General features: G+C 43.0%; 1 protein-coding gene across 1 annotated transcript in view; it reads left to right on the top strand.

Moving 5' to 3' along the window:
- Nucleotides 1–26,126, top strand: part of prkcz (protein kinase C, zeta) — a 377,802-nt gene that overhangs the window by 4,275 nt on the left and 347,401 nt on the right. Inside the window, exon 2 of the mRNA XM_067970242.1 lies at nucleotides 22,339–22,460. Coding sequence (XP_067826343.1) covers nucleotides 22,339–22,460 — 122 coding nt within the window. The remainder of the gene's footprint in view (nucleotides 1–22,338; nucleotides 22,461–26,126) is intronic.

The following is a 26,126-nucleotide window of genomic DNA, read 5'->3' as shown; positions in this document are numbered from 1 at the left end:
GCTACTTCATAGGAAAAAGTGTTTTGGCAAAGCTCTACTTTTTTTGTCAGTGATGAAAATGTTACAGTTCTTACTTTGCAAAGAAAGGTTAAGTTCATTGAGCCTGTCAAATATGTCAGCCAAATAGCCCAGTAATAGCTGGAAGCGCTGGTTGAGGAAATGATGGTGAAGTGGTGATTCAGAGCTGATCAAAAACAAGTGGCACTCCTCCCTGGATTTGCAGATTCTTGCCAAAACTTTACCACGAGACAGCCATTGCACTTCTTTGATTCCTTTCATCTGTCCTTTTCATTTGAAAGTGCTTTTGTTTGAAAAAATCTTGTGGTTTATCTTTGAGGGCAGGATATTTGGTCTTCAAGCGCGTCTAATTTGCTTGGTTTCATGTTATCCTGAGTAAAAACGACGATTTTAGTTAGAACCAGCAAATGTGAATCCCGAGTCCAAGTAGGAAGGATCACATTTCCTTATTTTCTTTTGCCCAGCTCTACTTGTTCCTTCCACAAAAGGAACATGCTCAACTTTATGCTTAAAAAATCGCTCTATTCCTTCACAATTATTGAACATTAAGGGCACGATTTTAAAACGAAAGCGTGGGTGCGGTGGGGGCAAAGAAAATCGGGATTTTTTTGGAGCAGGCAGGAATCCTGAAATGTACTTGAAATGTCCATAAATCCAATTAAGAATGAAAGTAAGCGATTTTAATGCTGCCTCAACGTGTTTCCCGTGCCGGGTTTCAGCTGGCAGCCATTTGGATATTTAAATGCCTGTTTGACAGATGGGGATAAAAGGTCAGTTATTGCAGCAGAACACTCAGTTCTCTCAGACAAACGTTTGGCTGGGCGATCTTTGTGTTTAGACTGAACATTCTTGGTCCACACTCAGAATTGTTCTGTTTACACACATTTACCAACTTTTCAGACCCCCTCAAACTGACACCATCAGGATTGGGGGGTGGGGGGGGCATGATGGCAGCATTCACGAGTACGTCGGAGGACGACGAACATCACCATCCTCACCAGGCATGGTGTGCACTTATACCATTTGTAGCTCCACAGCACAGTGGTGCGCCACAGGCATCTGCACAAGAGCAGAGAGAGGAACAACAGAGGGACCGATGTCGCAGGAGGCACTATCCTCATCAGAGAGTCTGCAGTCCAAGGCTGAGCTTCCTGGACCTCTCTGAGGAGCAGTTCTTACGGAGGCTGAGAGTGAGTCGACCAGGTGGTCGCAGACATCGGCTGGGCCTGGTAGCATCTCATTACCCATCGCGGTTCAAGTGACCACTGCCCTCAACTTCACTGGTGACATCGCCGGGGTGTCTCAGTCGTCTGCTCACAAGTGCATAAGGCAGGTCACCGATGGTTTGTTTCGCAGGGCGTTGCAATACGTCAACTTCTCCATGGACGACCTCAGTCAGATGGAGAGGGCTTGCTCCAGAGGAGCTCAGAGGCCAGGAGCTCCTCTGAAGAATCGCCCTCTCCCATCACTGCAGCCATTGAAGGGCCTGTAAGAGAACACGAGGCAATATTAAGCATCATCACAGATGTGTCATGTTGCGATGAACATACTGAGGTGTTCAACATTCCAATCATTGTTAACATCAATGCATGTGTGTGATGAATGTTAAAGTTGTCACCAGACGTTTGTTGGGTGGCAATCTCGGTTGTCCTGACGGACAGGCACTCGGGTACGGTTGATCCCCAGGGCTAGCTCCTCCGCCTCTTTGAGTTCCACTATTTGTGGTGGCCCCCTCTCCAGTCCTCAACCTCTTGCATGCATTTTGCGTGCTCTTCTCCTAGAAGGGAAGAAAGTACGAGTGAGTGAGGGTGAAGTGGTCAGCTGATGAATACATTGCTTTGGGTGAGGCTGACCGTGAAAGAGGTGGATCAGAGGGTTAGTATCAGACAGAGACATCACATTGGATTAGGGTGAGTGGTAGTGGTGGGGTCACAAATGGGGAGGTGAGAAGTTCTCAGGAAGTGCAGGTAAGTTGAAGGTGAGCCTTAAGGTCTGTGAGGCGTCATGTGATGGAGTAGTCTTGGCAGTGCAGAATGATGTGTGGGGGGTGATGGGCGACTCGGAATGCAGGAGAATCAGTAAGCGTACTCACTTTTGCTGACCTAGTTAGGTCATTAAAAGCTTCCTGCACTGGACCCAAGTGCGGGATATGTTGCTACTGATGACCTCCTCTGTCACCTCGAGCCAGGCCTCCTTGGTGCCAGAGGTAGGGCACTTCTTCCTGTAGGGTAAAATAGTTCCCTCCTCCTTCTCACCCCGCAGCAGCTGAAGTGAGGCATCGCTGAATTTTGGAGCAGCCTTGTCCCTGTGCTGCTCCATTGGGTCTTCTGGCTCTTCGCTCCAGCAGAATCCAATGGAGCAATGGCCCTTTAAATCCAGACGCTCCAGCTGCAGGTCACATGGCTGCGCAACTTTCAGACGCCAAACCCGGAAACAAAGTTAATGGCCACCAATTAAGTTGCGACCGCGTGGGGAGCAGTAAGCGTTTCTTGTTCGGGTTACCTGCACGCTCGTTCGCCTCCCCCCCCTCAACTGCCATTGCACCGCCCTTTTAAAATCGTGCCCCAAATGTCATTCACGCGGGAGTTGGGGGCACCAGTGTGTTTTAAAAAAAAATTCGTTCATGGGATGTGGGCGTCGCTGGTGAGGCCGGCATTAATTCCCATCCCTAATTGCCCTTGAGAAGGTGGTGGTGCGCCGCCTTCTTGAACTGCTGCAGTCCGTGTGGTGAAGGTTCTCCCACAGTGTGGTTAGGAAGGGAGTTCCAGGATTTTGACCCAGCGACGATGAAGGAACGGCGATATATTTCTAAGTCGGGATGGTGTGTGACTTGGAGGGGAACATGCAGATGGTGTTGTTCCCATGTACCTGCTGCTCTTGTCCTTCTAGGTGGTAGAGGTCGCGGGTTTGGGAGGTGCTGTCGAAGAAGTTTTGGCGAGTTGCTGCAGTGCATCCTGTGGATGGTACACACTGCAGCCACAGTGCGTCGGTGGTGAAGGGAGTGAATGTTTAGGATGGTGGACGGGGTGCCAATCAAGCGGGCTGCTTTGTCCTGGATGGTGTCGAACTTCTTGAGTGTTGCTGAAGCTGCACTCATCCAGGCAAGTGGAGAGTATTCAATCACACTCCTGACTTGTGCCTTGTAGATGGTGGAAAGGCTTTGGGGAGTCAGGAGGTGAGTCACTTGCTGCAGAATACCCAGCCTCTGACCTGCTCTTGTAGCCACAGTATTTATATGGCTGGTCCAGTTAAGTTTCTGGTCAATGGTGACCCCCAGGATGTTGATGGTGGGGGATTCGGCGATGTTAATGCCGTTAAATGTCAAGGGGAGGTGGTTAGACTCACTCTCGTTGGAGATGGTCATTGCCTGGCACTTGTCTGGCGCGAATGTTACTTGCCACTTTTCAGCCCAAGCCTGGATGTTGTCCAGGTCTTGCTGCATGCAGGCTTGGACTGCTTCATTATTTGAGGGGTTGAGAATGGAACTGAACACTGCAATCATCAGCGAACATCCCCATTTCTGACCTCATGATGGAGGGAAGGTCATTGATGAAGCAGCTGAAGATGGTTGGGCCGAGGACACTGCCCTGAGGAACTCCTGCAGCAATGCACTGGGGCTGAGATGATTGGCCTGCAACAACCACTCCCATCTTCCTTTGTGCTAGGTATGACTCCAGCCACTGGAGAGTTTTCCCCCTAATTCCCATTAACTTCAATTTTACTAGGGTTCCTTGGTGCCACACTCTGTCAAATGCTGCCTTGATGTCAAGGGCAGTCACTCTCACCTCACCTCTGGAATTCAGCTCTTTTGTCCATGTTTAGACCAAGGCTGTACTGAGGTCTGGAGCTGAATGGTCCTGGCGGAACCCAAACTGAGCATCGGTGAGCAGGTTATTGGTGAGTAAGTGCTGCTTGATAGCACTGTTGACGACACCTTCCATCACTTTGCTGATGATTGAGAGTAGACTGATGGGGCGGTAATTGGCCGGATTGGATTTGTCCTGCTTTTTGTGGACAGGACATACCTGGGCAATTTTCCACATTGTCGGGTAGATGCCAGTGTTGTAGCTGTACTGGAGCAGCTTGGCTAGAGGCGCAGCTAGTTCTGGAGCACAAGTCTTCAGCACTACAGCTGGGATGTTGTCGTGGCCCATAGCCTTTGCTGTATCCAGTGTACTCAGCTGTTTCTTGATATCACGTGGAGTGAATCGAATTGGCTGAAGACTGGTTTCTGTGATGGTGGGGATATCGGGAGGAGGCCGAGATGGATCATCCACTCGGCACTTCTGGCTGAAGATGTTTGCAAACGCTTGAGCCTTGTGTTTTGCATTCACGTGCTGGATTCTGCCATCATTGAGGATGGGGATGTTTGCAGAGCCTTCTCCTCCCATTAGTTGTTTAATTGTCCACCACCATTCATGACTGGATGTGGCAGGACTGAAGAGCTTTGATCTGATCCGTTGATTGTGGAATCGCTTAGCTCTGCCTTTTAAAATCATGCCCCAAATGTCAGTCACGTCATTCATGCGGGAGCTGGGGGCACCTGCGTGTTTGGAACGCTTTAATTTGAAATGTAGATCAGTACAGGTATCCATTCAGTCAAGGATTATCTGGACTGGTAGCAAACTATAATATTGTGAGAAGACACTGCTGGCCTGGTGGGTGCCCACAGTTGCCATTGATGCAGCCTCACCCCCAACATCCTGCTTTACTATGGTAGACTGGAAATCAAAAGTTTGAAACTCTTTAAATTTTAAAGAAACTGAGCAAATTTATGTTTAAATTCAAGATCAAATGTATACACCATTGCAGCCTCGCATAGTGCGGTCTCAGCTCAGCGTTGGGTGTTTGAATTCTTGTTAATTTTTTAAAGTGTAAGTTGGACCCGAGCTGCTGCAGTTGCAGAGTAATTGACTTCTGTGCACCAGGTTGTAACATGTTAACATGTTAAAATGTTATCCTGATGTTGTATTTAGTCACAGCTTTTAATGACATATAAAATACACTGGTTACAATCCTGAGCTCTAGTGGTTAAAGGCGGTACCTGGTGTAGTACCAAGACGCAAAGAACAGAAGGTCTTGGGTTTGAGTTGGCTAACCTCTGCCAGGGCAAAAGTTCAGGCATTGTAACTGGCTTTTGAACTCCAGGGTAGCGAGGGGAAAATATGAGTCTGGTTTCCTGTTTCTGAATTCCATAGGATAATTCTTGCTGGAAAGTGTAAATGTGTGGGCATCTTTGCTCGCACTAGAAGAATAGCCACTTGTGAGGTATGGGATGTATAGAACCAGGACCTTGCAGGAGAAAAGAGGGGAAAATCATTTGGAATCAAAGGTTTTGTGTGTGGTTTTAAAAAGAAAATTATTTCCTTTTTTTTGTTCTTCATTTTTTCCTGATGGCAGCATGCTGGGGTACAGTCCCTTGAATTATTGTAGAGCCCCCTCTACACCAGACAATCTTCAAGTGTGAGTTCCGACAGTGAATATGACCATGGGAAGCTATTACATCCAAACCACATCTTGTCCTTATTCAACATTCATAGCTGTGCATTTCAGCATGGACTGTTGGGTAGCAATTAGGAGCAGGAGCCCTGGCAGACTTCATCCTTCCTAGCCCAGGAACATAAATGCTAATTACTGCATCCCCACTACTGTCCTGGTTGCGATCAGCTAATTAAATGATTAATGCAGAGCAAGGATAGAGCCAGCAATTTTTTTGGACTACATGACTTGGTGATGCATTACACATTGAGTTATTTGGGGTCCTGCTGTTATTGACGTTTTGTTAGTTCATAGCTGGACTGTTATGTTTCACTTGGTGGGAAGAGGATAGGGATAATGCTGTTCAACAGAAATAACTTTGTTGGTCAATCATTGTAATGCTTCGATGAGTTCAGACTGTCTTGGCTTCAAAAGAGAAAGTGTGAGAGCTGGAGGCTGGAAAGAGGGATCTAAAATGTCAGAGGAAGTTGCAGCCAGGGAAAAATATGTTCGAGAGTAATTATAATATTAGTGAGGGTTGGCCAGACAGTTATTGTAGATGTTGCAAATTAGGGAGATATAATCCTTAACTTAGTGCTTTGGTGTTTGGAGCATATACACCGCTGCCTGAAACTCTGTTTAGTTTTTCAGGCTGCTGGGCAGTAGGAGTTTTTTTAACGCTTGAGACAGTTTAATGTTAAGTGAGTTGTACTAAGTACCTTGCACAACATTATTCATAAGCTTTTAAAGTCTTAACAAACCCTTCTGGATTTGACAAAGTGGTTATTCATAAGTAATTAAGTTATTTACCATATAACCAGTTAATTATAGAGCATATGGTAAGAGATATTTCATTGATGCTACGTATCTGTTATCTTTCCCAAATGTGAAACATGGCCTTGAAATATGTTGCTATCACGTTTTTATTAGTTTGTGGCTATTCAGTGAGTTGAATTAATTCTATGACTGTGCAAGCATTTCAGTGACAACTCGTGCATTTTGCAACAGAAGGCACAGTAAAAACAGCAATTTATGAAATTGGAAAGAAAAAATTGCTGTTAAAAGGGACAAAAGTGAGCTGTGATAAGAGTGCAGGTTCCATGTTCTTAAAGGTGTAGTGTTTGGTTGAAGGTGCAGTAGAGGAGAACACATTCCTGCAAATGTTGGCTAATTTGGGCTTTATCTAAAATTTGAACCTCTGATGAAAGAACGCACTCTCGTGCATGCAATTGGAAACAAAACCAAAACAGGGAATTCCACAACATGGAGGGCATTGATGCAGAACTAACTACATGTAATAAGTGCATAGAAAATGCACAATGGGGACTTGGGAAATATATGCAATTTTACTATTGTGTTGTATTGCATCAAAATAACTTTTCAAATAAACGACTAGTTGTGGACTTTCAGAAGGATGTGACTTCCTTTTATGGGTAGATCCACTTTATTTTGTTCGGCATGCAAGTCGGGCAGTTGTGAGAATACATCTTTTTGCCAAAGAAGGTATGAGTTTCATTTATCCCAAGAAATCAGAAACTTGAAGTTTTATCTGCCATCTCATAAGTCTTTTATTGAAAGTAAATATTGCCTGCATATGTACATGATGGCTTTAACTTTTTATGTAGCTGCAGCTAAGTATTTGTTCATCCACATTATTTATTTCCAATAGGCATAGAACTCTCGATAAACTAAGCTAAGGTTACTGATTCGGATTGCAGAATATGTATCCTTATGTTACACGGGTGGCTAGAAACCATCAGGGGAAGTTGAGTCCATTCTACCCATGCTACAGTGGTGTCCCCCAAGAGTTGGTATTGGGTCCACTGCTCTTTTTGATATATATTAATGACCTGGATTTGGGTGTAGGGGGCATAATTTCAATGTTTGCAGATGACACAAAGCCTGGAAATCTAAAATAGTGAGGAGGATAGTAGCAGACTTTAGGAGGACAAAGACAGACTGGTGAAATGGGCAGACACATGGCAGATGAAATGTCATGCAGAGAAGTGTGAAGTGATGCATTTTGGAAGGAGAACTGAGGAGAAGCAATATAAACAAAATGGTAAAATTTTAAAGGGTGTTTAGTTGTCATGAGAAGGCTGGATCTAGCCATTGGCTGTGTCTTGGACTGACTTGGCTTATATTTTCTGCTTCCAAACTCTGTGGTTCTAAATAAAGTTTGGTATCTAATACTCAACTGGGGCAATGGTAGGACCCCTAAATTTCCCGTTGGGGAGAGGGGAAGGATAATCAGTTAGAGCCCTTATTCTTGATTGATATCCAGTGACATTTCTGGAATTACACTTGAATATACCTAATTAGTCTTGGCTGTGATGAATCGCTGGTAGTTGAATATCCTATCAAAACTTCCTGTAATGGTTCATATATGCATAATGGCCGCTTAGATGAGGTACGGGAGGGAAACTGGTCACCAGGGAACCATATTGCAGCAAGAAGATAACAACTTAGGAGAGAAGTGAAGAAGATTGACATGAGTAAAGAAAAAAAAATACTCAACGAAAACCAAAAGAAAGAAAATTAGTGATCTCTAATTGGCTTATGTCAAAAGGAAAAAATTGATACTGTATTAAATATTTGGGAATCCTTTCCCTAGCCTTAAGAGAAAAAACACAAAACAATTCGTGGCAGGCAACAGCTCTGTTTTTAAAATCTATTTTTCCCACCTTGCAGCTCTTGGAGTAATGCAATTCTGTACGCAGTAGCGTGATGGTAGCAATGAAAAACAGTATGCCAGGGCTGTCAAAAAGGGTGGCCCCCAGTCCCAGGCAATTTGACTCGTGTCCTGAAAACTCAGTCCTGTATCTGCCTCTGTTTCTTTACTGGTTCATCCTGTTTGAGTTTTGTGGGCTGAATGGTTTGGAATAGGCTGTTAGTGCTGTTGTCTCATTGATGGATAAATCGAAGTACTAAGAACCTGTTAGTATTAGTAACAAAAAGCAAATTAATGGGAAATCAGATTTAAACTTTGTGGTCCTAAGGCTTCATGGTCTGCACCTATGCAATCCACAAAGACAAAAAGTTCAATCCCCCTGCAGTAGGCACTCTCGGCTGGGAAGAGGCAACCTGTCAAGAAAGCGCAGCACTTTTTCTTCAGTCTCATTTCTAATTCCGAACACAATTTTTCAACTCTCCAAATCCTAAACTCGTTTTGGAATTTTAACAATGGAATCAATTTTATTAATAGCTATTAGAGTTGTGTTGCAGTACTACTGGGCTATTGACATGGAAATCTTTATTGCCACTTCTAAAAGGAGAAAAATAAATTTTGAAAAGTTGTGCCCTGAATGTGGTAATGTGCCTGGCAAGAAGAAATGCTTGCTTAGCAATCCACAGGTTACATGAGTTCAAGTCCATGGACATCTGACAACCTCATTGTTGGATTAATCCAGTTTTGGCCAAGTTTCTGGTTATAAGTGCCCTGTGTAAGTGGAGCAACTGGAAAAGAAATCTGAGCTAGAATGCTACAGATGTTAAAGGCAGGGAAAGTGCAGTGTTACTTGCATGTCCTCTTGGGAGAAGTATACATTCTGAATGGTTGGAGAAATGTTGTCGTTTTTGTATTTTTTTTTTTAGGTTTCAAAATTGTAGAATATTAAACCTATGTTAGTTGTGAGTACTGATTTATTTTGTTAACATTTGTAGTTGGTAGTTCCCAGATTTCTGTTATTGCATTACACTGCAAAGACTATCCACAGTAAGGGTTTGAAATACTAATAAAATAAATTATATACTGCATTTACAAAGAAGGCAATAATGGAACAGGTGAATTACTCCCTGTACACTACTATGAAGGTGCATAAAGTTAACAGAACTGTGAAGTGCAGTAGTACATTCCTATAAAATGCTGTAGTATTGTTTTTAAATCTGGTTATATTGGGGTTCTATGTTATAATTACTAACAGTACTATTGGCCCCGCATTGTGCTGGCAGTTTTATTGTCAGTGAATTCAACATTGTAATTTAGTCTTGAGATTCTGCTGCTGTTCCCAAACCACTTGAGCTTTGTTTTCATTATTGATACCCTTACCTCAGCACCTCAATTTACAATGCATGAAATTCACTGCCAGTTGTTTAAAGATGCTCTACTATTTCATTATGCAAGGTATCTGTAAAATGGATTTCAACATCACTTTCAGCCTAATATAGTACACAAGCAAAAGTCCATTGTTCACCATGATGTCCTGCACACACGTGTGCGCACACACATATATTAGAACACATTTCAGTGCAGGCTCCTATAATAGCACTTATACACTGGGTATGCTTTCTCCAGTTCTTTCTTCACATTCTGAAATTGTCATTTGTTGAGAGAAGGCGCACTCAATGTATAGGCAAGTGTCTCTAAATGCCATAAAAACAAGGGTGTTTTATTTCGCTCTCTGACTTAAAAGCTCAAGCAATTTGTAATATTTTCAATGTGAACTTTTGGAAAAATAAGGCTTTCTAGAAAAGTACTTGTTAGGATTAAAGCAAAAACGCAGAATGCTCTCTGAAATACATGCTCCTCAAATCTCCTGCATTTAATGTTGCCTGAAGTTGGTGACAAACATTCCAATGGATTACTATTGCTGATAATACTCTATCAACTTTCTAGCTAGGTGTTGCCGTAGGTTATTGTACTGATTTTTAAAAAAAATTAGAAGTAGCAAACAATTAACTAGTACAAGTAAATTGGGTAATCCCATGTGAGAAAGTTCTGGGAAATATACTTAATTTGTGTGGACTACAAGTAAACTATCTATTCTTCCTTGCATCCTTACCAGAAGGATGTCCACACTTCATAGCATCATAGTTGCATTCTCAGTGGTTGCTGATGTAAGATCTCAGCTGCAGTATCAAAAAGGGCAGGGGTACGTGTACATTACTGGGTGTCTTGTGAGCATGTGCTAACACTTGGTCTAGTTTTGTGCTAATTTGTTACGTACACTTACTCACTTTGTTTTAGGTTCTTTTAGTAACTTATTAATTTCTCAAATGTTACTGAACTTGGAAAAAAATATTCAGGCTAACCATAACAATTCAGTTATTTCTTAACTGTGCTAACTCATTCTGCATAACGTAACCTAATGTAAAATAAAAACAGGAAATGCTGGAAAAACTAAGCAGGTTAGGCAGCATCTGTGGAGAAAGAAACAGAATTATCATTTCAGGTCGATGACCTTTTGTCAGAACTAACTAAATCTAACATGACCTTTTTTTTAAATTTTAAAAATAACTTTAAAATCTTTTACCAATTTTTCTTTTTCCTGGTTTACTCCCACCATTTCAGAAATGAGAGCAAGTTCCAAAAATTGCCTTCCTTGGCTTTTAAAGGCTGTTTTTTTGCCAATTGTAAGCCCTAAGTTTCAAGATTAGCGAGTAAACTTGTCCATGTCGCTATAAAAATTTCACTTGTGTTATAATGAAATGAGTATCCACTTATGAAAATTTGAGTGCTAATACTACTGATCAACCAAGAAGTCCAGTGGAATATACCTCAGTGTAAATAGCAACTTGTAGTGCCAGTTGTGAAGTTTATTTCTCCCTTTTTAAAAAAAAAAGCAGGCTTTCCAGTTTAGCAGGAAACAGTCTTTGGAAAATAGATTTCATGTCATGTTAAAAGGTGACCAACAAGTTGAGCAATTCTTTGGATCTGTAAATGTGCAGCTGTAAATCCCTTTTGAAGCAATATAGTGAATATTTCTCCAATGTTATTTCGTACTCCTCTTGGACAAATGCCATCCTTTAGATGAGGGAATGGGCAGCTGACTTCGGTGCTTTTACTTTAAGTACAGTAAAATTAGAAATAGCTCAATTTGTCTGGATTCACCAGCTGTATTTTTAGTGGTAGAATAGTGTTGGGTGGGAAAGGAAAGTGGGGATCAGTGCTGGGAAGTTGGCATAGTACTGCTTTCTTAACTAGAGCAGCAATCTAGAAGTGCCTTTCGTCTCCGGATAATCTGCACTTGGCTACTAGAAAGTACGTGAGCAACCCAGGTTTACATACTTAACACTAGGTCTTCCTCTCATCAAGAAGTTGTTCCATGTTCAAACTGCATCATGCCAAGATGAGTAACTCATTATTTGGACATTATGAGCTATTTTTATAATCTGCTCGTGCTGCTGGCTCCTAACCTGTGGATCTTGTGCAACTGGTGAGCTTCCCAAAGCATTTATAGCATGGGTTGTTAGATAATCAGGTGCAGGAACCTTGGCAATCTAACCTCCCTAAGGTATCAAGGTCAATTGTAACCTCTGTAGCCTAATCACATTGCCTGAGATCGATTATATCAATACAGGAAGGGGTTAAATCTGGGAACTGCTTAATATCAGAATGGCTCAATTACTCATAGGATATACTATTTCTCCTCCTCTCCCCCTCCCCTTGAAAGGGATAAAAGGAAAATGGTAAATGGTATTTATTTAAGCTGGCCAAGACTGCAGTAATCTGTTTTGATTAAAGTGAATTTTAGAAGCCATTTGATAGTGCCACAGAAGAGAAAATTAAAGCACAAGTTGAAAGAGAATGTAGCTGACTGGGGGACAGAAAGTAGAGTAGGATAAACTTTTTTGGATTGGCAGAATGTGGGTAGTGTTGTGCTCCAGTGATCTGCGCTGGACTTGCACCTATGTCCAAATCATTTTGTATAAATAGAAAACACAGGAAGAAATAATCAAGTTTGCTGGTGGTACCAAATTAGGCTGTGTGGGAAACTGAGTAAGAATGCAGGAGATTGCTGGCCTCCCATCTTCCACTCTCCATAAACTTGAGCTCCCCCAAAACTGCTGCCCATATCCTAACTTGTACCAAGTCCCGGTCTGGCAATGTCTCAATTTTAAAATTCTCATTCTTTCAAATCCCTCTATGGCCTCGCCCCTCCCTATCTCTGTAACCTCCTCTGAGATCTCTGCAGTTCTCCAATTCTGGCCTCTTGTGCATCCTTGATTTTCACCACTCCACTGTTGGCGGCTGTGCCTTCAGCTGCCTAGGTCCTAAGCTCTGGTATTCCCTCCCTAAACCCCTGCACCTCTCTACCTCAACTCTTTTAAGACGCTCCTTTAAAACCTACCTCCTGGACCAGTCACCTGTCCTAATATCTCCTTATGTGGCTCGGTGTCAAATTTTGTTTGGTAAAGCTCCTGTGAAGTGCCTTGGGACTTCTTCCTACATTAGAGGCACTGTATAAATGTAAGTTGTTTATTGTAGGAAGATGCAAACAGGTTAGAGAACTGGGCAGATGGATGTATTTAAATGCAGAGTAATGTGAAGTAGTATATTTTGGGAATAGAACAGTGAAAGGAAGTATTCCTTAAATGGAAGACTGTTAATAGAGTGGAGATGCACAGCTCTAGGGATGCAGATGTAGGGATTCTGGACTTATTGTACATGAATATCAAATACAAAAGCAAGGAAGTGATGATGAATTTCTTCTAGACATTGGTTAGGTCACAACTGGAATATTATAAGCAGTTCTGGGCACCTCATCGTTATTGGAAAGATATTGGAGCCATGGAAAAGGTACAACGAAGATTCACTAGAATGGTACTAAGAATGAATGTACAATTGTGTAGGAAGATTTGCAAAACTGAGCATTTTTCACAGGGAAGGTAAAGGGGCAATCTAATGGTTTCAAAACTGTGAGGTGTTGAGAAGGAAAACAGCAAAAGATATTTTTTGTCGGTTGATAAGCGGATATAGGATCAGGATGATCACGAGAATCAAGGGTGGAGTTCAATTTTTTTTCCAGAGGATTATTAAATCATGGAATGCTTTACCTTAAGTGACCATTGAGGCAGAGACTATGAGCATAATTTAAAAGGGAAATGAATAAGTATTAGGAAAGATAGAATATAAAATATCAGGAAAGAGCACAGTAATGGGATTAGGGAGGCTAGTTCCAGTCGAAGAGCTAGCACCGACAAGCACAGTAGACAGAATTGCTTCCTCTTTTGCTGTAATTTCTTGGATTCCAAGAGATGCACATGTGTCATTATACAAATTTACAGTATCTGTAGGTAATGTTGATTTGAAGATTGCTTTGGGTATGTATTCCTGGAATAATCGGTACTGTTATCTAGATAATAACTGCATATTTGGAGGAAGTGAGGGTAAAAATGAAAGTAGAGTGCAGAAAAGGTTAGCGGTCCTGAAATATGTATCTGCTTCATAGATAACTTAAAGTGCATTTTAGCTTTGCTCTGGTAGAAAGTAATGTTGCCTTGTAGTTGCTAAGCAACCACTTCATTGCTAAGTTACCTGGAATGCATTTCTTGGGATTGGCATTTTTCACCCACAATGCTCTGACAGCAATAGAAAGAATGGAGTGGAACTGAAAGGTTGTGCCCAGAATATTAAAATCGACATTCTGTGCTGCCAAGAAGTCACTTGAGCTTTAATTAGGATACAGCCAACAATTATCAAGATATATTATCGTGCATGGTCTACTGATTTTGATGGAAAGAATGTCCTTAAAATATTAAGTCCGCTGTTATATGTTGCAGGATGTGAATTTGGTTTGTAGAGGAACTTACTAATTGCTTCCAAGTTATATTTCTTTTAATGGGGACATTCAATCAATGCTAAAGAAATTGGCTACCCTTGAATAAAATGTGAGTAACGGATAGGCAATGTTCTTTTGTTAGAGTTTGATTCCCAGAATTGTGAATATTTGCAACTGTAGTTGATAGAATACCAGAAGTTACCCTTGTAGAAATGTTTACCAGGAGATTTAAGTTCATGTTTGAGATGAGAAATGTCTCTCTTTTTCAGTTTCTTTTATATTTCATTTGATTTACATTTTAATTTTGGGCAGTTGAAGAGGATTTTGAATTTTTTGCAAATCTAGTCAATTTCCTGGGGAAGGCTAGATCAAATATGGTATTTAGGCCAAGCAAGGTTGAAGGACAAAGGAAAACTGGGGTAGAGAGAAGGGGAGAGGGGAGGGAAGATGGTTGGTGGAGGAGAAGGGGATAGGGATAAGGTAGGGAAAATCATTGGGCGTGGCCATCAAGCTTTCACCAGGCTGAGAGCTCCCCTTCCCTCCCATATGGCTGCATTTTCTCTGTGGGAGATTGGGAAGAGAGGATGATGGCCAGTTTTCCTGCTTACTTGGAGGGAGCTGTTAATGGGCTGAGGCTAATTATCTACTACTTAGGAATTTTACATAAAATTTTATGAAGGATTTTTTACATTTATATGTAAGTGAGTTTCTTATTGGGGGTGGGGGAAGTAATTTTATTGTCAGAGAGGGAAGTTTTGATAACTCAATGGGCGGGTTGGTGGGGGAGCAGCCATGGTCCGGGAACTTTTTTCATGCTCATTGGCTCAAGACTGGCTTTCTGTGCAGATACTTTGACAATGCTATTGTTTATTTTACTGTTTGGGAGGGAGTCACAATTGATTATTTTTTGGAGGCACTTGCTTTTCCCAGTGCTTTCACCTTCTTGACTAATGAGAATGTGAATATTATTAGTCATGTTTGACAGTCTCGCTGCTCTTGCCTTAGTGGCGAGTCAGAATGGGGATAATTTTAGTCGCGTTTGCCATTCCCACTGTTCTCAGATTCTTGATGAACAGGGCCATAACGTGTTTCATTTCGAGTCACTAACTTACTAATTCATCCAAATGACTGAGACTTGTGTACATTAAGAATTCGGGCACAAATTATGCAGGTTTGGGCTCGATAATTCCTTTAAGTATCAGCAATGTGAATCTTCAGTACAGTGGGGCTGTCATGTAATGTTAGTTGAGCCTCACTTTACATAATTGTTCATATAACATGACTCTCATAGTGTTATATACAGGCGCATTACCAATGGGTTGTTGCCTTCACTTAATATTTTCTTAGGTGGTCTTCCAATAAATGGATTATATTGGCCAGAACAGAAAGTGACCAACCTACTCCATGGCATCTACTAATAATGGTGTAAAAATGGTGCCAGACAGAGGTGCTCTACGATGACTCAGTGACTCTCCTTCATGATGTTTCCCCCTCTCCTATTCTGTGAGACAGCACTTGGTGCTCCCTTGGCTTGTCCCTACGACATGATAACTCACTGCACGAGGAAATTAGATATACCCACATCCTACTGCGTGCCACGACTCATTACCTCCTCCCAAATAGTGTATGCCCTAAAGACAATACGAATGCTAAATCCTGCACAATATCAACGATGTGTTGCAAATATTGCATGGAAAAATCCCAATATGTAATCTGTTAGTGGAAGGGTATTGGATCAACCACCCACACACAATCTCGCTCCTCAATTTATACGTGTTGGAAAATTCATCTGGGATGTTATCTATAACTTAAATTGGTTTGTTTTGAATTGTCCTACATAACTCAGTCCCAAAAATATCAATGACCAAACTAAATCAATCAACAACAGAACTATCGTGCAACACAGTGAAATGCAACTGAACTTTTACTTGCCAGAGACATCAAAGATTGAATCATACTTAGAGATGCATTATCATTATTTAACTATGTCTGTGTTGGTATGATCAATACCATCACAAGCTTAAATGTTGGTCATGTCAGTAAAGGTTAGTTGGTGGTTCTTATAAATTGACAATCTGAATCATCTTAAGGGCACTATCAACTTAATTGTAAGCGTTACAATATTTCAATATTAGCTGGGTTTGCTTAGTACCAGTATAGCAGACTTGTGCTCAGTGTTAAAGATTATAGTACAGAGTTAGCAAGTTTAAGTCATCGATCTGTATTCAGTGCATTATTGTACTTTTCCAGTATTAAAATTGTGTTAATGACATGAGCGTAAAATCAATCTCTCCTTGGGTAGTAGGCCGGCTGTGGCATTGGACAGTGTTACTTTCCTTGGTGATACCCTGGGGTCACCTCTTAGATGTGTCTGTGATTGTCTTTATTCAATTGCAGTCTTTCTCCCTAATTTTAGTTCTCCAACTAATCTTAATTGTTGGAACATACTTTATATTCTCAATGCCTATTTGGACTAAGACAGCATCTCTTCTTAAGCTTTTGATACTTCTGCATGCTTCTACAAACCTTTGCTCAACTTCCAGAATTATCTTTGTTTTGATGTGATAGCTAACCTTAAATACCATAAACTGCAGTACACTTAAGTTGATCTCTCCAAAGGCAATTTGGTTACATTGACCCTTTTCCAAGGTGTCATTGAAGTAAATAGACATGTCTTTGAAAAATGGAAATGTCAGCCTGTAAAAATATTAATTCAGTATACTATACTGATGAGAGTTGAGACAGAATTGATAGACTCAAATGAAGTATTGGATGACTAGAAACAAGTATAAGAGGACGTGATGGACATATTAGGTTCTGTATTCTTCAATCCAGTGTTACAGATGTTCATTTATGGCCCTGATATTTAAATGCAGTTTCTGAAAGATATACCAGACTCTGAGAGCGAGCCACACTCCATATGGTAGAGGAGTGTTTTTCTTGGATTGTGTATTCCATGCTTCATAATTGTTTTATTTTGCAGCAACGCTACTAGAAAAAAAACTACTTACTGGAACTTGCATAACATCCCCCCTATGTCCCCTGTCTAGTTAAATGCAGAAATATCACATTCAGGACTACTGTTAAGATTAATATCACTATGGTATTTATTTATACTTAATTGACATCTATAATATATTAAATCTGATGCGTATGTCCCCATTCCTTACTTGAGTATCACTGTTCTGTGATAGTCACACACATTGCTGTACATTTCTGCCAGGAGATAAAAGCTTCCCCATACCTATGCCGATAACATTACTAATATGTTTTGAGGAAAATTTGCTTTGGCCTACCATGGGACACCCACCAATATATAGAAATTTAGGAACTAGACAATACTTAATAGCACAAGAGGATATTGGCATGTATACACCGGTGTCTGTAATGTCCAGCAAGGAGGTAGCTTTTGCCTTCTAAACTCTTCAGGCACTACAGAGGACATTAATGAACTGGAATGAGTCTTTGATGAAGACCTGAAAATGAAGCCCATACTGCTATGTCGAGTTCTTAGAACATATTGTGAACAAATCTCTAGTTTCCTTCTGTTAATTAGATGGAACAGACCTTTCTCCTGGACCCAACAACAACAACTTGCATTTATATAGTGCCTTTAATGTACTAAAACAAGGCACTTCACAAAATTTTACATCGAGCCACAGGAGATATTAGGACAGGTGGTAGGTTTTAAAGAGCTTCTTAAAGAAGGTACAGAAGCGAGAGGTTTAGGAGGGAATTCCATAGCTTAGGACCTCGGCAGCTGAAAGCACAGCTACCAACGGTGGAGCAATTAAAATCAGGGATGCGCAAGAGGCAAGAATTGGAGAAGCACAGCGATTGCGGAGGGTTGTAGGGGCTGGAGGAGGTTAGAGATAGGGAGGGGTGAGGCCATGGTGGGATTTGAAAACAAGGATGAGAATTTGAAAATCGAGGCATCCCCCGGGAGTCAATGTAGGTCAGTGAGCACAGGTGTGAGGGTGAACGGGACTTGGTGCGAGTTTGGATGAGCTGAAGTTTAGGGTGGAGGATGGGAGGCTGGCCAGGAGAGCATTGGAATAGTCGACTCTAGAGGTAACATCAGCATGGATGAAGATTTCAGCAGCAGATGAGCTGAGGCTTGGACGGAGAAGGGTGATGTTACAGAGGTGGAAGTAGGCAGTCTTGGTGATGGAGCGGATATGTAGTCGGATGCTCATCTCAGGGTCAGATAGGATGCCAAGGTAGTGAACGGTCTGGTTCAACCTCAGTGGCCAGGGAGAGGGATGGAGTTTGTGGTGGGGACCGAAGACAATGGTTTCGGTCTTCCCGATATTTAGTTGGAGAAAATCTTTGCTCATCGGACAAGCAATGTGACAAATGAGAGACAGTGGAGCGGTTGAGGGAAGTGGTGGTGAGGTAGAGCTGGGTGTGGTCAGCGTATGTGTGGAACATGATGTGTTTTCGGATGATGTCACCGAGGGGCAGCATGTAGATGAGGAAGAGAAGGGGCGAAGGATAGATCCTTGGGGGACTCGAGGTAACTGTGCAGGAGCGGGAAGAGAAGCCATTGCAGGTGATTCTCTGGCCACGACTGGATAGATATCTTCCTCTGGTTCCATTCTCATCTATCAGGAAAACAAATCCAGTTTTTATATCCTATTTTACTTTGAAGCTAGTTTTCCAATCAAGCTTTACAATATCACCAATTTTAAAATGCAGTTGAGCTTCATTTTCTCTTAGTTTGAGATTAAACATCTGCACTTCAAGCAGATGCTAAAATGTACCTTTTATAAAATCAGTATCAAAATACCAGATGACATTATTAATAATTCAAAGCTCAGACATTCTCATAGAATAAGATGACTAGTTTTAAGTGACAAGTTCAATTGACAAAGGAATCTGATGAATATTTTAGTATTCTTAATCTAACAGTATTAAAGACTATTTATATTGCAGTCAGCAACTTAAATTAGCAATCCACAAACAATTTACCTACAAATCAAAGAGAATTTCTTAGATAACCTAGAGACTCCACTGGCTGATGCCATTTTAAATAGGTCAGCATCTATTTCAATCTTATTTGCCACTTTTTAAAAAAACTACAGCAGCATTTACACTGCGTTAATTCTGGGAGCTCTACATTAGTGAGTCAGCTCCTGGCGCTTGTGCATTGAAATTTTTCTGTAGCTGGGTAGCAGATCATAGAGCCAGGCTTTTGAGTCTGTTGCTGGGGTGCAGAAAATGCATTGAGTAGCATAAACGCTGGGAGTTAACTCATGGATGTCAGGCTCCTGGAATCTGAATTAAAAGAACTAGGCAGATAATAAAAATGAAAGCCAGGACAAATATGAAGAATATAGGAAAATTACAAAAAGAGAGATTAGAAAGGCCAAGAGCAAGTAGAGAAAATTAGGGAAAAAAATATAGGCATCAAAAAAGCCTTTTTATAGGTGCATTAATAGTAAAAGAAAAGTCAAGTTAGTGCAGGGCAGCTAAAAGATGAAGGAGGCAACTTTGTAGTGGAGAGTAAAAGAATGGCAAAATTACTGAATAAGTAATTTTGCCTGTTTTCACAGGAATTGGATATTAGGATTGTATAATCACCAGGCATGGGTGCAGAACTGTTAGTGAAGGTTATTATTCAGAGAAATGATACTAAAGAAGTTGTTCAAGCTTAAAGTAGGCTAATCTCAGAAACCTATTGGTTTACATGATTTACATCTGAGGATTCTAAGAGAAGGAGGCAGTGAGAATTTTCCAAAATTCTGCGGAAAGGAAAATCTTGACACCGAACTGGAGGATGGTAAATGCAACATCTTCAAAAATATCCTGCCAGGATATTATAGGCCAGTTAGCCGCACTTCAGTTGTTGGTAATCTACTGGAGTCTATAATATGGGTTGAAATTACTAAGTACTTGGAGAAATATGAGTTACTCAGGCCAGTAAGCACAGATTTCTAGAGGTAAGTCATGCTTGGTCAAACGTAAGGTTCTTAAAAAAAAAAAGAGAGATGATAGAACAATTGCAGCAAAGGTAGTTTATATGGATTTTCAGAAAGCTTTGCATAAGGCACTGCACAACAAAAAAAAATTGGATTTATATCGTGCCTTTAACATAGAAAAACATTCAAAGTATATTTGAAGTGTGAGGCAAAACAGATGCTGAGTCAAAGAGAGCAAAGTGAGGCAGGGTGATGAAATGCTTGGTTGAAGAAGTGGGTTTCAAGAGGGTCTTAAAGGAGGAGTGGGAGGTGGAAGGGTTTAGGAAGTGAATTCCATAGCTGCTAATGGTGGGGTGAAAAATGTCAGAGTTGGAGGAACAGAGAGTTTGGGGGGAGGGGGTTGGAGTTGCAAGGCTGAGGAGGTTACAGAGATAGGGAGGGGTGAGACCATGGACCGATTTGAACACTAGGATAAGAAATTTAAATTCGAGCTGTTGTGGGACTGGGAGCCAAGGTAGGTCAGTGAGGACACAGCTGATGGGCAAGTGGGATTTTGTGTGGGATAGTGTACAGGCATCAGAGGTTTGAATGACCTAAAGTTTATGGAGAGTATTAGTAATTGATTCTGATGTGACAAAGGCACAAATGAGGGGTTCAGCAGCAGATAGGCTGAGGTAGTGGCGGAAGTGGATGATGTTACAGAGATGGAGGTAGATGATCTTTGTGATGCAGTTAGAGGCATAGCTCGTAGCTGAACAGGGCAGAGGTTGCAAACAGTCTGGTTCAACGTGAGAGAGTGGTCTGGGAGTGGGATGGAGCCAGAGGTATGGACTGAAAATGATGACTTTGGTTCTTCTAATGTTTAGCTGGAGGAAGTTGAAGCTTATCAAAGACTTGATATTGGACAAGCATTCTGACAGTACAGAGGCTGTGGAGGGGTTGAGAGAGATGATGAAGAGGTTCTTAATGAAGATAATTCCATAGCATATGTGCCTTGAATTTGGAGTGCGCTACTTGCTGATATGTTGGGGCAGATGAGAGAGCTTTACTCCTCATTAAGCTGATGTTGCATCTGATTTAGGAATGCTTGTTGACTGCCAAAAGTCGATGATTCCATTTTTTCAACACTGACATCCCTCACCTTCAGGAAGACAAAACTCCTTTCTCATCCCTCCTTCACCTTCACCCCCACCCCCACCTTTTTCTGCAAAATCGAAAAGGTAGAGACCTTGGAGACTAGTTTGCCAGAAGGTTGTAGAACAATAATCCCCCTCACATTGGTGAATTGCATTTGTACAACCACCTAGTTATTTCAAGATAGGCAACCTGCTCTGGACCTCTATCATGCCATTCTGCCTTCTTAGTTGAGTCCTGGAGCATGATGCATTTTGACCTTGTCAGAAAAAAATATTCAAACTTCAGTGAATTCTGTTGGTCATTAAGGTTTGCACTGGGAGCATGCAAGTGTAATCCATAAAAGCAGTACAGTAGTTCATTAGATTAGTTTCTATGCACATCTGCGGGACTCTCCTTTCCCACCATTTCCCATGGTTTTTTTGTGCAATGGACTGTGAAGGGGTGGGGTTGAAGAGGATGGAATCATTAATGCTGTGTCCAGGCACTGCCAGTGTTCCTAGTTTCTTTCCCCTTTTGTGACTAGTGGTTTATGCTAGAGTGAAGTTCTATAGGTAATGGAAGTCCTCCCATAGCTTGCTTATGTGACTGTTCTTGGCATGTGAGTCAGCACAATGAATGTTAGCAAATTATTTGATTTGGGTGGGAGGAGGGCATGACAGTGTCTTCACCCAGTGTCCAATGCAAATACACTTTCAGTAAAGGTCACTGGATACTACTGCTACTAAAGAGATCAGCTAACCGAACATAGACAGCAGACTGAACCTGGGCCTTGTATGGCTGTTTCCACACCAAATTCTTATATTTTGCTCCTGAGGCTGAAGTTTTTGCACATTTAATGCACCATATGAAGGATTTCCTTCCTAATTCCCATTCAGAATTCAAGTGCATGAATGGAAGTACCAGTTCAAAAAAGACTTAATTGGGATATTTACTCAGTGGTGCAATTATTATTTCATGGTAGTTAGTAAAATGTACACAATGATGCTTCAAAGGACATGTTGATGTGGGTGCATTAATAGGAATAAAATGAAGCTGTTATTCTGTATCATCTATTCACTGATTCAGTCACTCACATTGCTATGATTGGTTTGTTGACAAAAGTTCAATACACCTGAGAAATAAAGGAACAATAACTCTTTCATGTTGATGTCCCCACATTGGTCTTGAAGTAAATTTTAAGATGTAGAAATATAGGGGGTTTCCATTAGGAAAAAAGAACATCTGTTTTAAAGGAATGGTGAAGCAGTTCATCTCTAGATTCCTGTACCCTTTGTTCTCAACAGGGACATACTCATCACAGACCTTGATGCTGCAATCACTTATGATGGAATGTGTTCTGAAGTGAGGGATATGTGCAGTTTACAACAGGATCAGCCTCTTACTCTGAAGTGGATTGACAATGAAGGTAAGGAAACCTAGTATGCATAAAGAGTGCCCATCGTGCTTTCTGCAGAGTAAACCACCAAGGAGTTGCAGACTGCTTAGAAGATGAGGTGTAGGCATGATTTTTCAGTTCTGCACATAACAACTGGTAAATGAGAAATATAATGGGGGTGAATTTCTCTGGGGGTTCTCCTGATAGTTCACTATTACTTTGGTGGAAGAACCATGAAAACCCTAGAAAAATGGCATAAATGCTGTTTTCACTGAGTGCTGTTTTTGCATTGAAGTTGTGGTTGATGAGTGGGTGCACCCCCCCATGGGAATTCATCCCCCGTATCTTTTCAAGTAGATGCTTTTTGAGTCTCATTGTTCAGCTGCATTTCGTATTAAAGATTTCAAATTTGGTTTTAAATGAGTCGTCCTTGCAGCTTCCTGCTCTAAGCATCATCTCATTTGCATTGCTGATGGCTTTTGGAGCCAGTAGGCTGAGGCATTGTCTTTCTCTGACTTGTCTGTTGAAACTGTCAGACTTGGCTCAGTGGTAGCACTTTGGCTTCTGAATCAGAAGATCGTGGGTTCAAGCCCTGCTCCAGAGACTTGAGCATATAATCTAGGCTGACACTGCAGTGCAGTGCTGAGGGAGTGTTGCGCTGTCGGAGGTGCAGTCTTTTGGATGAGACATTAAACCGGGGCCCTCACTGCCACTTGGGTGGATGTAAAAGATCCAGTGGCACTATTTGAAATATAGCAGGGGAGCTCACCCCAGAATCCTGTTAACATTTATCTCTTAACCAACCAACCCCACCAAAAATGTGTAGGATGTGGTGGCAGCTAAATCTTTAAGCATGCAGGTTTTGGAATTAAATGGTCACCGAGCTCTTGAGTTGCTTCAGAATCCGCTTCAACTCTGTGTTCATACGTTGTAGCCATAGTCAACAGTGGACCTCGCAATAATTATTTCAAAAATTATTCAGGACAACTGGTTAGGCCTCAGCTGGAGTATTGTGTTCAATTCTGGGCGCCACACTTTAGGGAGGATGTCAAGGCCTTAGAGAGGGTACAGAAGAGATTTACTAGAATGGTGCTGGGGATGAGGGACTTCAGTTATATGGAGACACTGGAGAAGCTGGGGTGGTTCTCCTTAGAATAGAGAAGGCTAAGAGGAGATTCGATGTTCAAAATCATGAACGGTTTTGACAGAGTAAACGAGGAGAAACCGTTTCCAGTGGCTGACTGGTCGGTAACCAGAGGACACAGATTTAAGGGGCTCGATTTTAGGGTCGGGTTTCCAGTGGGGGGGCCCCGAAAATCCCGATATGAGATCACGTGACCGGATCACGCTGCGATCCCGACCACTTCCGGGTTCCCCGATGACGTGCGGGGCTGCGTGCGTGGCCCCCGCTGGTGGGAATTCCGCAGGCAATTAAAGCCAGCGGGGTTCCACTTGAGAGTACTTACCTTGCTTGTTGAGGTCAGTTAATGAGCTGAATCAGCTGTCAAAAGAGGAAGTGTGGGATTTTACCTGCATCGCAGACTGTTTCACACACTGGGGAAACAGTCTCTCTCCAACCAGGCATGTTGCAGCCAGCAGCCTGTGGCAGCTGCCAAGGTGCACTCCACGGGGGAGAGCCCTCACCCACGCAGGAGGCCACCGCGTCACATAGGGCAACCCCTGCCCCCCACCACCCCCCGCCAAGCCAGAGGACAGACCGACACGAAACCGCAGCCCCAGTCCGAGGAACCACCCACCTACCCTGCACAACCCCTCAGACCAACACCTGCCAGATGGGTGGTGCGTGGACACCCTCGGAGGACGAAGAGCATGACCAGCCCCAGCAGCCTTGCAGTCCACGCGGTCCGCCGCAGAGACGTGGAGCCCCCCAACATGGTGTTGTTGCACGCCCACCTGCACAGCAGGAGGGAGGGCTACCGCAGAGAGACACGCATCGCAGAGGGCACTACCCTCGCCACATGGTCCACAGACCGAGGCGAAGCTCCCCGGACCTCTCCGAGCAGCAGTGCACACGGAGGCGCAGATTCGCTCGACATGTAGTCGTGGAGATCTGCAGGCTCTTTCATGCCGAGCTGCTCCTGGCTGGCCCCAGCACCAAGTGCTTACCTGTCGCTGCCAAAGTCACCACTGCCCTCCACAACTTCTCCTCCGCATCCTTCCAGGGTGCAGCCGGCTACACCGCCGATGTCTCTCAGTGGTCTGCGCGGAAGAGCCCTGCAAATACACCTGCACCTACTCTGCAGTAACACGATGGGTGGCATCAGTGGTGGGTCCTCATAGTGATACCCAGGAGCGGGCATTATTAGACACAACAGACAGGATTCGCGGAGACATGGCAGTGGTGGTGCCAATATAATGTGTGCTGTTTGTTGCTCTGAAATTCAATATAGGTAACACCCATGGCAAACCCTCCGACACCCTTGTGCACCCCCTTCATGCTCACGAAACATTTGCCTTACGCTGCCTACTGCACATATGTGATGCATGCCCTGTGGCTGCAGCACAGGTGGTAGCAGGTTGAGTGAGGCTGGCCGTGAGGGAGATGCACGAGAGGGTGAGTATGGGATAGAGCCATGAGATTGTATGAGGATTGGGTCGCGTGTTAGTGGCAGGATGAGTACTGGCGAGGTGAGTAGGTGGAGGTAAGATGAGGATGGGGTTTGAGTGGGTATGAGGGGTGATGTGACAGAGTAGTGTTGGCGGTGCCAAAGGAGATGTGGGGTTGGGGCAGTGTTGTGGCAGATGGAGTGTAGGGGAAAGACTTCGTGTTCTCACTGTGGCTGACCTACTGAGGTCATTGCAGCGCCTCCTGCACTGTATGCAGGTGGGCGATATGTTGGTGGCGCAGGTGACCCCCTCTGCCACCTCGAGCCAGGCCTTCTTGGTGGCAGAGGCTGGCCACTTCCTCCCGCCCGCCGGGTGGAAGATCTCTGTCTTCGCCCTCCTCCTCACCCCATCTGATGATACCCGGGGTGAGGCATCATTAAACTGGGAGCAGCCTTCCCCCTGGGCTGCTCCATGCTGAAATTTGTTCCATTGGTTGCAGCATCTGTCAGTGGAGGACTGCCCCTTTAACTAGAGAGCCTCCAGCTGACAGATCGTACTGCGCATGTGCAGCCCGCCCGACGCGCAGACCAGCAGCGTGGACCCCGGAGGAGCAGGTAATTGATTCCTATTAGTGTGTTGCCTGCTACGATCGCGCGGGCAACCCACTAATTTCACCGAGCGTGTTGACCACGCTCCCGAAACCCAACCCGCCGGAAACCCGCAGGCCTGGTAACATCGAGCCCAAGGTGATCGGCATAAGAGCCAGAGGCGACATGAGGAAACTTTATTTTTGTGCAACGAATTGTAATGGTCTGGAATGCATTGCCTGAAAGGGTGGTGGAAGCAGATTCAACAGTAACTATCAAAAGGGAATTGGATAAATACTTGAAGGGAAAAAAATTTTCAGGGCTATGGAGAAGAGCAGGGGAATGGGACTAATTGGATAGCTCTTTCAAAGAACTGGCACAGGCACGGTGGGCTGAATGGCCGCCTCCTGTGCTGTACCCCTGTGATACTATGAGAGTTACCATTGATGCCACACAAAGGAAGAAGAGATTGGAGGGAATTGCTGCCGGTTGCGCATGCACGTCTTGTAACAGCTGGCTGGAAAGTAGAGACCGAGGAGTA

The sequence above is a fragment of the Heptranchias perlo genome, chromosome 32 (genome assembly GCF_035084215.1).
Source record: "Heptranchias perlo isolate sHepPer1 chromosome 32, sHepPer1.hap1, whole genome shotgun sequence".
NCBI classification, from domain to species: domain Eukaryota; kingdom Metazoa; phylum Chordata; class Chondrichthyes; order Hexanchiformes; family Hexanchidae; genus Heptranchias; species Heptranchias perlo.
Note: the sequence above shows the minus strand (reverse complement) of the source record. Positions and strands in the feature narration are given on the sequence as shown.